Raw genomic sequence first — 14,729 nt, 5'->3', positions numbered from 1 at the left:
AGCCAAGCCATTGAGGCCTGATGAGGTTAAACATGTAGGGCCAACTGACCGAGCAGGAGAGAGACTCAGATCTACCTAAGCTATATCCTACGCAGAAGAAAAATGGTCCATAATGAATGGCCGAAACCTTGGCCGGGTAGTTAACTTTGGAGCTAGGCTAGGGCTGAGTGGTTGATGCCTGAACAACCAAGACTTGAGGTCAAAGGTGACTGCACCGCTGATATTAAGCCTAATTAGGCAGGGATGAGGCAAAGTCATCGATATGGAAAGCACATCAGCCTGTGAATGCTAGTCTAGGACCAGGCTTGACGTTGAACGTATGAGGTCGATCAATGTGGAGACAAGTCAACCAGTATATCGGACAAGGTTGTGGAAGAGTTAAATCAGACAGATACCGATTGAGACTTTAGGGGAAGTTTGATGCCAAAGGTTGATAGTTGAGGCATGGATAAGGACAAGATGCGAGGTAGAAACCGCCGATCAGTTCTCCAGTCGAAACTGAACAACTATAAGCTTGAGACCAGTGGGTGCCGAACGAGAGAAGAGCTTAAGGCTTGAGATAGCCTTGTTGTGAATGGAGGCACCAAGCCGTACTATCAACGCAAATGAAGAGGAAGAATTTTGAGGCCAAAGATTGCTATTTACAAGGCTTTAAAAACACTACAAACGTGAGGCTATGAATAATGCCAAGAGGACCAACCTGGGAGCATGTCGTGTTGTTGGAGGTGGGATCGTCCGGTCTCGTCACTAACACTTGACCAGGTAGAAACGATAAAATATCATATCAAGCTGAGCGATTAAAATTGTAGCCATATTATGTTGTGATAAGGTTGGACGTCCAAAATGATTGGCCACGCTTTCAAGACTTGAAAAAAGACACAATGCTCAGTCATGCACCAAGTTGTCATGTACAAAGTTGTGCAAGACTATCAGGCCAAGGTTGAGCACATTACACAGCAAGAAGGCTGGGGCCAAGCGACTAGGTTGAGCACATTACACTTGTTTGGTTCCTTGTGGCTAGAGGGGATGCTGCTCGCTCCCACGGTGAGCCAAATTGTTTCGGGTACGGGGTTGGGGTCTCATACTCAAAGCACTCTATGCTGTTCTGAAGACTGGGTGGACTCCCTAATGGTCTTCCATCATCCGAGTTACGTTGTTCGCTCTCTCCTTCTTATCCAAGTCATGTGTGTGAGTACCTATCAAAGACACTCTGATGATCAAGTGAGTAATTTTACTCAATAATTATATGGTAAAGATGAGTAGTCAGAAGTAATTACTTGACTTCCTTGTCAAACATATATTTATAAATCTTATAATGGACTTCCAATTAGGTCTAACTCATTAATTATTAATAAATTAACATATTAATTACTAATAAATGACTTTCATTATTCATTAATAACTATTATTCTTATTAATTGTTTACAATAATTATCTTATTTTCATTATTTATTAATTTTCAATTAATAACTATTATTCTTATTAATTGTTCATAATAATTATCAATTAATTACTTACTTAGAACAAAGGAAGAATCTTAAATAAAATATTAAAAAAAACAAAAAAAAACTAGTATATTAATTAAGTACACAATGTTTTCTTTATTCACTAGTGCAAAAAAGACTTTTAACGTCACCCTTTAGACATCTAACCCTCGAATATCCAACGTAAAAAATGACCGGTGGCATTTTTCGTAAATAAAACAACTATTTAGACATCGGTTATGGCGGGACCCGACGTCTAAATACTCATATATGTCGGCTCTCCTGAATAGACGCCAAAACTAAACGAAAAAGTTAAAAAAAATAATTTTTTATTCTATTAGGACATCTGTTATGAGGGGAACCGACTTCTAAAGTCATTTAGACGTCTGTTATTGGGGGAACCGACGTCTAAATACACAACCCAGAAATTTTAAAAGTCACTTTTTGACTCCATTTAGACGTCTGATCCCGCCACTCCGACTTCTAAAGTCATTTAGACGTCTGTTATTGGGGGAACCAACGTCTAAATACACAACCCAGAAATTTAAAAAGTAACTTTTTGACTCCATGTAGACGTTTGATCCCGCCACTCCGATTTTTAAAGTCATTTAGACGTCTGTTATTGGGGGAACCGACATCTAAATACACAACCCAGAAATTTAGAAAGTCACTTTTTGACTCCATTTAGATGTCTGATCCCGCCACTCCGACTTCTAAAGCCATTTAGACGTCTGTTATGGGGGGAACCGACGTCTAAATACGCAGCCCAAGAATTGAGAAAATCACTTTTTGACTCCATTTAGACGTCTGATCCCGCCACTCCGACTTCTAAAGTCATTTAGACGTCTTGGGGGAACCGACGTCTAAATACACAACCCAGAAATTTAAAAAGTCACTTTTTGACTCCATTTAGACGTTTATTATGGGGTAATCGACTTCTAAAGCCCTTTAGACGTCTGTTATGGGGGAACCGACTTCTAAATGTCGGCATTAAAACACTACGAACGTGAGACAGCCGTTACGCGCACTCATTGTTCATCATCTTCGTCGCGTTTTCTCTCTACGGGTTATGCTTTTCAGGTTCGTTTTCTCACTTTTGCACCGTTTTAAATTAATTTTACGCTGATTACATCACTCTTTGATGCATTATATTTTATTTGAACCGATTAAAATGCGTTTTCGTTGGGTTTTGGTACAGTTATTCTCGTGTCCTTGGGCGGCGTTCTTCGGCGGCGATTTCTTGTGTTTTGCACTCCTCAAATTCCCTCCACTACGTTTTTAAAACCATCCAATAAAAAAAATGTACAATACATTCTCTTCAACTAAAATATAAAGTTGTAAACTCGAATCACCATGAGTCAGGCGCAACCTCATATACGTCTGACCTATAGTGTCTGACGTCTCATTAACGTCACTCATATAGACGTCAGACAGAGATCAGACGTTAAAAGACCAAAATAACAAACGTCTAAAGTTCTTTCAGCACTAGCACTAGCACTAGCACTAGCACTAGCACTAGCATTAGATGAAATATGTATTTTTCTTCAAATTTTCAAAAAGATTGATGTTTTTATCTTGTCTAAAATCTACAGACTAGTGATAAGCTCGGATGCTCACAAGGATGATTTATATGTATTTATCATATAATTCATGTGTTTTATTTTATATGACAATAAGGAGATCTCGTTATTAGTTGAATCTGCAAGATTCCTTCATGAATATGCAATCTAGATATATAGTCTTGTTCATCACACTTTCTAGACATGAAAATTTTGGTTCAAGCACATTTACAAAGTTTTTCCCTGTAAACAGACTTTTCAAGACGAGTGCTTTCTACCACACGTTTGAATAATATTTTAGTAAATTGTTGATAATTTTTGCTCGATGCTATTATTTAAAAAAAACGAGAAAACATGGTCAAAAGAAAGTTCTATTAATTCCTTTAAATATCACTAATAATTCAATTTCCTTATTTTTTTACAGGGAATATGAGGATCATACAAAATAATATGTATTATAATGGTGATAAATGCTGGAATGGTGCTCAAAGAAGTTTGAAAGTTATGTTTTAATGTTTTCAAAATTAAAAAAGGTTGTGTAATCATTTCTTCGAATTTTGGAAAAAAAAATTGTAATAATTTTACTGACTTTGGAGATGCAGAAGTGTATAAAAAGACAAATATTTTTTTGGTTTGCTGTAGAAGTATAATACAATTCAAAAGTAATTAATAAATAAATTTTGGAGTTGGGAAAAAACTTATAAAATTATAAAATAAATGTATTTAAAAATATTTAACAATTTCTCAAATTTTCTAAGAGTGTTAAATGATAATGAAATATAATTTTTAATTGTCAAAATATAATAAATAATGATAAAATGTATTTTGTAGCTATTATTGTTATTAAATTTTACCTTTTTTTCTAACAAAAATACTAATTAAAATATATTTGTCATGACAGATATTTCAATTCTCGGATTTATCACGATTTTCAATTGTTACAGTTTATAATTTTAATCCTTGTAAATATTATATACTTTTTAGTGAAAACCTTCATAAAAGTATAATATAAAATTATGGTGATGTATTTTTATTTTACAAAATATTTTGTTGTTGTGTACATACTAGGATGGCAACGGGTCGGGTCGGGTCGGGCACGGATAGTGCCTACCTGCAACTCGACGCGACAAAAAAAAAATTCATCCGTTACTCGACTCGCTACCCGTACGAATACCTACTTAAAAAATATCCGCGGGTATTTTAAAATCCGCGGATACCCACAAATATTTTAAAAAAATATATTTTAATAAATTATTAAAATAAAATTTAAATAGAATTACAAAAAATATATAAAATATAATATAGATTAAATTAAATTTAAATTTAAATTCAATTTTAATTAAATTTAATCTTGTAAATATAAATTAATATTAATTTTAATTAAATTTAACTTAATAAAATATAAATTAAATTTTTATTTTTATTTTTTGTAGGTAGCGGGTATCTGCGGGTACGGATAGTATAATATCCGCACCCGACCCGTTTATAAGCGGGTATTCAAATATCCGCTACTCATGGGTTGCAGGTAGTAAATATTCGCGGGTATCAACTATCCGTCGCGGATATCTGCGGGCGCGGACTTTTTTGCCATCTATAGTATATACCATAATTATATTATGTTTATTTTATTTACTATTTTTTTATGTTATTTTGCAAACATAGTATTTCTAAAACTAACCATCATTCTTTTATTTTATGAGTTCTTAATATACAAAGTCTTCTAAAACATGTGATGAACTCTTTATATATATATATATATATATATATATATATATATATATATATATATATATATATATATATATATAATATTTATTCAGTATTAATTGTCTTTAATAATTATTTATGTAATGAATGATGTAAGCAGATAAGATCATTTTGCAGTGACTCTCTACGAAGTCAATTTTAACTTTTGTACGTTTAACTCAAGCCAAAATATTCTTGCCCAAGGAAGAATGACGTAAAACTGATTAAGAAGTCTTAATCAAGGCCAGTTTGATATTCTTTTGACCTTAGGACTTTATCAACATTCCTTTAAAGCAATTGCATACTATACCTTTTTCTTCCAATTGCATTTTCTTTTAATTTTTGGCTATATGGAGGTACATGGTTTTAAGTTAAGGATATTATCAAAAAAAGGTATACAAATATTGAGCGTGATATCATATTAGAAAGTGAGTTTTAAGCCTAACTCAATCTTATAAAACCGATTTGTAAAATGAAGTTTACATCTCACTTATATATTATAATTTGGTCTTATCTCTAGTCGATGTGATATTTGCAACAGATATATTTATATTACTCAAGGATAATATATATAGACTCTATATATATAGACTCTATATATATTACCTCAATATTATAGAATATATATATATATATATATATATATATATATATATTATACTAAACCATATTTTATCCTTCACTAAAATAAATTTTATCATATCCTTCACTAGCATATATTGATACTTCAACTTCAAGCAGTACGCGAAATAAAGACATGTTTCTTAAGGGATGTTTTGACAAAAATGATGAATTTCATTAACCTTTTCTTTTCATGGTGTATAAGTTGTTTTAATGCAAATGATTTTATTTTAATGAAAACAATTATATATAATAGGTAAAGTTATTATAATAAAAATATTAAAAGGTAGCGTTGTTTTTTTTAATGAAAAGACGTACATTATTATAATCTATATATTAAACTATTATATTTAAAAGGGAAATTAATATTTAAATCATATATACTTATATATTACATATGGTTGTTGCAAAATGATAGGTCTAGTTGATTTATCTATATTTATATATATAATATAATGCAGAAAAATTCAAAAATACGTTTCAAATATTGTTTGAACACTTCTAGATATTTATGGAATGCTTAGATATGTATCTGAAAAGTAATTATTATTTATTTTGTTATCTTTTTTTTTTCAGGATATGCCTTTTATATAATAGTATTCGAAACTTTGCTTTGCTTTAAAGTTTTTTAAGCAATCATATTCTACGTGGTTTATGAGAGGAATTTGAATTTATTCATCTCTGAAGAGAATTAAAATAGATAAATATAAATATACTTCTTCTAACATTTGTCTTTTGGTTGAGAAAAGATTAAAGGTGCTGAATGAAATAATAGAAACAAGATTGAGGAACATTTAAGGAAATACATGTGATGATAATGTTAGACTTAAGTTGTCTCTCAACCCATTAAACTTAATGTAAAGTTGTCTCTTAATGAATTGAATTTATAAATTATATTTGTTTAGATGATAGTGGTGAAGGAAAGAATAAATATTAGATAAAAATGTAGCGTTACATTTTATTGTGAACTTTATTATATACAATTAATACTTTTTAAGTTCTATATAATAGATGCCTTTATTGATACATATAGTCAACACCAGTTATGATATTTACAAAAATATATTTTATTTTTATGATTACAAATACTCGTATAAATTGTAATTACCATAATTATAAAATAAAATAAATTTATCTGATTTGATGAATATTGTATAACTTGTAATCAGCTTATCCATACCATTTCCATATCCTTTTGGTATTACTATACGTATTGAGGCTTCATAAGTGTATGTTAATACTAATGAAGTAATCAGAATTGTGAAAAGCAATTTGAGTATACAAATAAGATTGTTTATATGAATACATGAATGTTTAACTTAATATTGAGTGGCAATTTCTAGTAATCAGAATTGTGAAAAGCAATTTGAGTATACAAATTGATATCGTCCTTTGAGAATTCCCTGTCCCTTGACGCTTCTTTACACCCACATTAGTTCTCTGCATAAACAAAATCATCATCTGTCATAATGGGAAGCTCTTTTATAGCTCAGGATGTAAAATTTGGCTTGTAATGTAATTAATTTCATGATGCTGTAAACTCACTGTAACTAATTACCTGGTGGTGGTTTCGAATAATCTAAGATGGGGGTTTGGAAGTACAACGCTTGAATCTCTTATCACCACATTGTTCGTCGTCCTTTGTGTTCTTTGTGATGTGCTGGTTGATCCACGTTTTCCTGTTTCGGAAGAAACCTTCAAAACAAACCAACCAGAACAACCTTATAATCTCATTTTTGTGTTATTCTCTATCACTTGCAGAAATTGAAAAAAACATATCCACATTTGTATAGTGAGTAAACTACTATATTTAGTTCTGAAACTACGTAGCACTATTATTAAGAAATTTATAGCTTTTTCTTTTCTTGTAAAGACTGATGTGACCGTTTGTTTATGTTTTAGGTGAAAAGCTTACCTTCTGCATAACAAAGTTCTGGGGGACGACCAGGACATTGTGAATAAGGATTTTCTTATATTTTCCAGAAAATAAAGTAAAAAATAGTATAAAAATATTGACACAATGACATTATTACATGAAGTTATTCGGAGGAACATAATCATGATTTTTGAAATGGAGACAAAGAAAACTCAAATGAACGTAAAGCATTATACCTTAAAACGGGGTGCAATCTCATCCTTCCAGTTTTGTGAACTTGGTCTTTCACTTTTCCCAGTCCTTGCACCAACCTACATACAGATCCAGATATTTAGTTTCAGAAAAAGCAAAGCCTATTGAAGAAAGTCGGATTAGTTGTATAAATCATTTAATAATTGGATAGTTAATTTACCGCGCTGTTTGATTGTGTTGCATTAAGAACTGAAGAGTTTGGTGGAAACTGGGGCAGCGCGTTCGGAACAAAAGTAAGAGGCGCTGCCGTTGAAGAACCCTCGTAAGACGATGGCGGAGGGTCCATGATTTCAACCACCAACTCAGCAGCCTGCATAATTGCAACTTGCAAAAACAGACATTTCTAGTTGGAGTTAGAGTTTGAAAAAGATTAAAGCAGATTATAATAATAGATACGGGAGGAGAAGGAATGTAGTTTTAGTGCTTACGAGAGAGGTAGAAACAGCAGCCAACTCAGTTATTGTGTCCTCAATAGTTTGAAAAGCAGTCTGGGAGTGTAAAAATGTTGGTAGAAAGGTTTCATGGTAGCAGTCAATGAACATATGAAGGGTAGTTGGTTCAAACTCCCCTTCCATGTTCTGTACATCATCCATTTCTGAATGACAAAAGTGAGAAAGAGAAGCAGTCAAGCACTCTATAAATAGCAAACTTTTTTTTTTTTGGTCATGAAAATTGGAAGACAAGGCCCACTCTCAGAAGAGAATACAGACTGGATGCTTTGTTGTCAAAATATTTGAAACTGACACTAGGATGAACAGATTTTCGTAACTTCAATCACATAGTTAATTCTAACGCCATCCTCGTTAATACGACAAAACAAAATATAATATAAAAATTGGACCATTAACTATTTATATTAATACCTAAATTAAGTTTCAAATGTTACTATATTTTTAATTGTATTTTTATTAAATTTATTATTTATTGAATACTCACTGGTATAAATTAATAAAATAAGGATCTAAATTAATAAATTAACTAAATTTTTAATTCTAAATTAAGTTTCAAATGTTATTATTATTTTTATTAAGTTATTAAATTTATTTTATTTAATTTTATAGTTACAATAATAATAATAATTTTATTATTTTTTATTATCATACAAATAGAGACACACATATTTTTCTTTTAATAATTAATATAAAAATGATATTACAATTAATATAAAACCACAAATTACTTTTATTATTTTTCTAAAAATTATGTTGATAGAATTCACATCATCATCTATAATGATAAAAAAAATTCTATTTCTACCATGATCATTATTATTATCACATTTTTAATAAAAATAATAAAATTCATTTATTATTTCATCCTTATCATTTTATAGTAATAATAACTTATATTTTTAAGACAATAGTTATCTCACCTATTAACAAATAAATTAAATCATCTAAACTCATTAACTCAGTTAAAAAATATATACAAAAAATTAAAATATTTAATACACTAAAAATATTTAATAAAACATTAATTATAATTTTCATACGAAGTTAAAATTTAATTAAGCTCATATTAATTTAAATAGTTTATTCATTGAATGCAATTAATTTCATAGTATATCATGGCACACTTGTATAATCAATTCTGTTAGTTTCTTTAACTTTATCAATCCAAATAGATTACATCATCTGTCTCACACGTTCTTTAACTTGTTAATTTTATATATGACGCGTCTGACTTAAATGAAAAAAAAAATACAAATTTAAAGTTTAATTTTCTTTAAAGTTAAGTCATATTTTATTTTCAATTTACTGAAAGAAAATATGTCTGAAATATTTTGAAATGAGATGTGAAAAAACCTTTTTTTTTAATTTTTGTTTATCAAAATATAAGAAAAATGTGCAAATTTAGGTACAGTTATAATTGAGATATTATAGTAATATATAGTTTACATGTTTTCTTTTATTTATTTTAAAAATATGTGTGTGATCAGTTTTATTAACTAAGAGTAAAAATATTGTTGCTCCGAGGTTCCTTTTCTTACTTTATATAACTTTTATTTTTAACATTCAAGACAATATTAAATATTTGTTTATTTATATTTTTAACATTTTTTATTTGTTTAATTAATTTATATATTGTGATATAAAAATGGAAATGATCAAATACAAAATTTTATAAGTAATTTATTAAAATTGGAAAAGAAAACGTATTGTATTTCATAAATAACTCTAAAGCTTTTAATGCCACACTTAAACATATATTTAATATATATAAATATAAATTGAATGTGCTATTAATGTATTTTTGATATCTTTTAAAAAATATTGATTGCTACAAGTTCTTTGACCATTATTTGAAAGATAATAATAAATAACTATATTAATATAATATATTATTAAATATAGTTGTTTTGTTTTGTCAGAAACAATGTAACTGTACAAACTGAATGTCTTGTATTTAATACTAGTTAAATAATATTCCTGGGACAATCTTGCATATTAATATTTTTGGACCAATAACAAAGCATGCAGTCAGGATTTCAATCTGGCATATTAATATTTTTGGACCAATAACAAAGATCCAGTCAGGATTTCAAAAAATGCATTCAGATGAGTTATGTTGACTTTCACATAAACGAGCTTTCAAATAATTTTTAAGATTTTTTATACTTGTTTTAACATAATTACAGAAAACATAATTTCATTAATATTGATTTAAAATACAAAAATATTCCTTTTTGATTTATACTCTTAGACTTGTTAACTTGGTCTTCCTTGCATAGTTTGGTCCTGTCCCACATGAGTTTGAGCTTGAAAAATTCACAAAGCTAAAAAATCCTGTATAAAAAAAATTTTACAAGGTCAAAATATCTACAAGAGCCTTGTGGGCATGAACCTTTTTTTAGAAAAAAAATATTTTGAATACAAGAGAAAATATAATTAACTCCTAATTTGTTATAAATCTAAGTAGTTTTAATTTGTCAAATAATTATATACAAACATTTTAATCAGACTAAATAGACTTGGAAAGAGATTTCAATAAACTTGATTGTTTTCTTATTGATACGCTGTCGTTGAAGCTATCAAAAATACTACTTTTCAAGGCAACTTCAGTATTGTCAAGTAGTATTCAAGAAAGTAGATACGGCTAAAGTAACCTTGAGTCGTCTCCCAATAAATACGAAATTATTTTTAATATTTGACTCTTATAAATGTTATGTAATGCTCAAGAACAAAAGTGAGAAACTATGCTAATGAAGTTAATGTTTGAAGAATGTTTGAAGAACAAATAGGAAACTTAGAAACAATTATAATGAAATAGGCTAATTCCACCACTTTTTCAAGATAGATTCATCATAGGTTATCCACAAATTATTGTTCGATTGATCATTAATCGGGTTTCAAATTAATTAAAGTACATTATTAATTAACTTGAGGGCGATCATACCGTTAACCAAAGTAAATTCTCAATCAAATGCAAGACCTTTCTAGATTCTTCACAATGAATTCAACAAAGTACATTATTAATCAAATCCAATTATGTTTAATCATGTTTATTCTTAAATCTCCTAACCAAATTAAAAGTTGATTAATCAAAGTAAATTCTCAATTAATTATAGTTGAAATTATTACCACCAATCAAAGTACATTCTCAATTAGTAGCAAAAACTCATTTAATCATATGAAAGTTCCTAAATTCAATCAAAGTAAATTCTCAATCAAACCTAGAAACCCTTGAACTCATATGATCAATATGCATGTAGATTCAAACACCTTATGATGCAGAAATCATTACTTGTAACTTGATTGAGAGATGAAAGACATACAAGAAGGATAACTCAAATCAATAATCAAAAGAAACAAATACATTAATTCAACTTAACCTCAGGATCCATATTGAAATTACATTGGAATAGCCAAGCTTAACTCTCTATGAATGAAGTGGAATACATGGTAAAATAAAAGTGAAAGGAGTGGTGGATGATTGCTTCCCGTGGAGGAGTCCGAGAGAATGAATGAGTTGTGATTTTCACAGATGATGGAGAACAAAGGAACTCGCAGATTTCGCATGGTTGACGGCGAGACTCACCCAGTGGTGGCGCATGGTTTTGGCAGCGTGGAAAGGTTGACGATGTGGCGGCCTGAGTTTGATTGCGTGAGAAGATGAACCTGTTGTGATGCTAAGTGTGTCCTCACGACGACTTCACGATTGCGACACGACGACAAGGTGGCTGACAGCTAGGGTTTCTGTCTTGAGGGAAATTAGGGTTTTTGGAGGTAGAAGATGGTGATGACATGGTAGGTGATGTGGCAGAGCTAACAAGGTGACAACATGTAGTTGGACCACTGATGGATGTAAAGATCAATGACATGGTCGTATCTAGTGGATTGATTTGTTAGTTGAGGACTTCCACTTGGCATAATTTGATAGTCTAGTTAGGAGGGGTGTGTGTAGGGAAATTTAGGGGGTGCAAGGGTAAAATCTGAATGTTGGGCATAGTTAAGAAAATAGGGGTGTATGTAGGGAAATTTAGGGGGGTGTAGTAATAAAGATTGTTTGTTTGACCCATTTGTATATTCTTTTCCAAACAAAATTTGGGGAGTTACTCCCTCCACCACCACATATTGTTCATTGCACCTCCTCATTCCTTTTCTTCCCTTTATTAACATTTAAAACGGATGTAAATATACGTTAGATTCTTAAACGGATGTCAATATCCATGGACGGATATCGACATCCGTTGAAGGACAAACAGACATGGATATCCGTCCACAGATAGGTATCATGATCCTATATTTTGCTATATTTTGCAGTGGGAAAGAAATTGGAAACGGGTTAGGCTTTCTAGTTTCTAATTTTAGTTGCGTTTGATTTTAATTTGCAGCAAAGCATAAGGGTTATGTGAGTGGTATCAAAGAAACATCAAGTCACTCTCAAAATCTATCCACTCTCTAGTGCAAGAAGGTTTCCGCTTCTAATTTTTTTGGAGATACACACATCAAAGAAGGCCGCGATTCTGTGGTTTGGGTGGTTCAGCTTTCCGATCTTCATTTCCCGTTCACCATCCAAATCGAGCCCTGATTTCACCGAATTTGTGGGCCCTTCTCTCTCCGTCATCAACCCCTCCCTCGTCCTCATCATTGGCGACCTCACTGGTTCGTCTTGTCTTTCATTGCTTTCATTACTCACCTTTTAAGTTTCCATTTTTAAGCTAAAATTGTTTCTAGGGTGTCGAATAAGGATGTGTAGGATTTGTTCTAAGAATTTGCCTGGAATGCATTTTTATGGTATTTTGGGGTAGTACGGTCATTGAATTTTGAAACAATGGCTTGAGATGTTAGAATTTAATTAGAATGTACATTGTAAAGGTGTAAACTTGTTAATATGATAAATGTTTTGATATTCATGTTAAAGATGATTTCTGATTGGTTGTTAGTCTTCAAATATTTAAAATAGAGAGCATATTCGTAACTGTTTGTTTATGTATACTGAATCCCCTTATAAGAGTATTTTTACTATTGTATATTATGATAATAGACAAATTTTAAGAAATTGAGAATCAATTTTGTTATTTATGGTTTTGCTTGTGAAAGAACATCAAATTTGAACTGAAAACATTTATTGAAAGAAGATGAAATTACGTACTGCAGTGATGGTTTTCTGTGCGCATATAGTATTTTATATCCTCAAACTTAACAGAACAATAAATTTGCACTTTATGCATACTTTTCTTAAATTACAAAAACAAACTACAAAGCATTTGAATCCTTTCCACTCTATCTTTGTGTAAAATATATTTATTAGTTATGTAGACAAGTTAACAATTGTTGAAACATCCAGACTTCATTGTTGAGGGTGGAGCCGATCTACCATAAGAAGATGATGGGAGAAGGATGCGGAATAGGCCAATGCTACCACATCACCAAGAAGATCATGAAGATCTTGAAGCCGTGGCCAGAAGCATCCAGGAACGTTATGGAAGGCGCCTAACGGATTATGACGAAGAAACGAAAGATGTAGAGACCCACAAGGGAAAATTTGAAATTTCGATGCCTGCATAACTTAAAGTGAAGCATCTATTCGGAGATACCATGGTTGTGTCACTAGAGGAGCATGGCTATGTAGTGTCTGGTCGTGACGCGGCGGTGGACGTTCATGTGGCTGCCTAGAGCTTGGGCGGAGAGCGGAACTCTCTTCTACAGTATGTGCATATGCAGAAGCATGGAGGTGTAGGGGTGCAAGGAGATTTAGGGTTTTAAAAAAAGATAAATAAAGTTAAATTAAAGTAAAATATTTTTGGAATATAAAAAATTGTGGAAAAGTGTAGGGAACACTTGGAGTGGTGGAGAAGCAATTTTCCAAAATTTGTTTTTGAACCTATTTTGCAATTTAAGCCACTTATTTTCATGTTTTACATCAATTAAACTCTAATTGCAATTGCATCAACAAACATTATAACATCCAAGAATAATGTTTACGCTAAAAAACACTTTTTACAACTCTTTAATTCTTAAACCCTCACAAATTCAATTCAAATCAATCATTTAAACACAATAATCTCACTAAAATTTTGAAATTAAAATCATAAATGTGAGCATAAATATACACTCCTCACTTATATAGGAAAATTAGACAGTAACATAGGTAGTTGAAATCCTTGACTAAATAAAAATATCTAATAAATTTTCTTGATTGACTTAATATATTTTTAAAGTGTATATAGTCATTTAATATTGTTGTACAAATATATATATATATATATAATATTTCTCATATAAACATATTTAAGTAAGTAATTTCTTATTTTTTTTAATGAATTTTATCAAAATTAACAATAAATAATTTACAATATTAAGTAGTTTATGATGTATATTTTTTAATATTTACTAAATTTATTACTATCAGAATACTTAAAGATTATATTCATTTTTAAAGATTATATTCATTTTTTAAGGTAGTTGTTATTAATTCAATTATTCAACATGTATGTAGTTTATTAGTTTCGCATTTTTCTACTCTTGTAATATAAAATGTTATTTTTAACCCAAAATTTTAAAATGTAATTTTATTGATTTTTTTTGTATATTATATTTTAACATGAAACTTCTATCCTTATGTTTAAATTTCTAATCATGTTGATTTTCTATTTTATAAAATTAAAAGCAATTAAAAAACTATTAAAATGCTATAAAAAAATACATAATGTATAAAAAATTAAGTATTTATCACAATATAAAAAAA

The 14,729-nt window shown here is 30.2% G+C and overlaps 1 protein-coding gene across 1 annotated transcript; it reads right to left on the bottom strand.

The window, feature by feature from the left end:
* Positions 1-6,668: 6,668 nt before the first annotated feature.
* LOC108331254 (uncharacterized) lies at positions 6,669-8,130 on the bottom strand. Its single transcript, XM_017565900.1, has 5 exons — positions 7,967-8,130; positions 7,699-7,881; positions 7,523-7,597; positions 6,969-7,105; positions 6,669-6,850 (listed from the first exon to the last, which is right to left on the bottom strand). The coding sequence occupies exons 1-5, from the start codon at positions 8,111-8,113 to the stop codon at positions 6,832-6,834; spliced, it is 561 nt and encodes a 186-aa protein (XP_017421389.1). The 5' UTR covers positions 8,114-8,130; the 3' UTR covers positions 6,669-6,831.
* Between the last annotated feature and the right edge of the window lie 6,599 nt (positions 8,131-14,729).

The sequence above is a fragment of the Vigna angularis genome, chromosome 4 (assembly GCF_016808095.1).
Source record: "Vigna angularis cultivar LongXiaoDou No.4 chromosome 4, ASM1680809v1, whole genome shotgun sequence".
NCBI lineage: Eukaryota > Viridiplantae > Streptophyta > Magnoliopsida > Fabales > Fabaceae > Vigna > Vigna angularis.
This window is presented reverse-complemented; position numbering and strand designations above follow the sequence as displayed.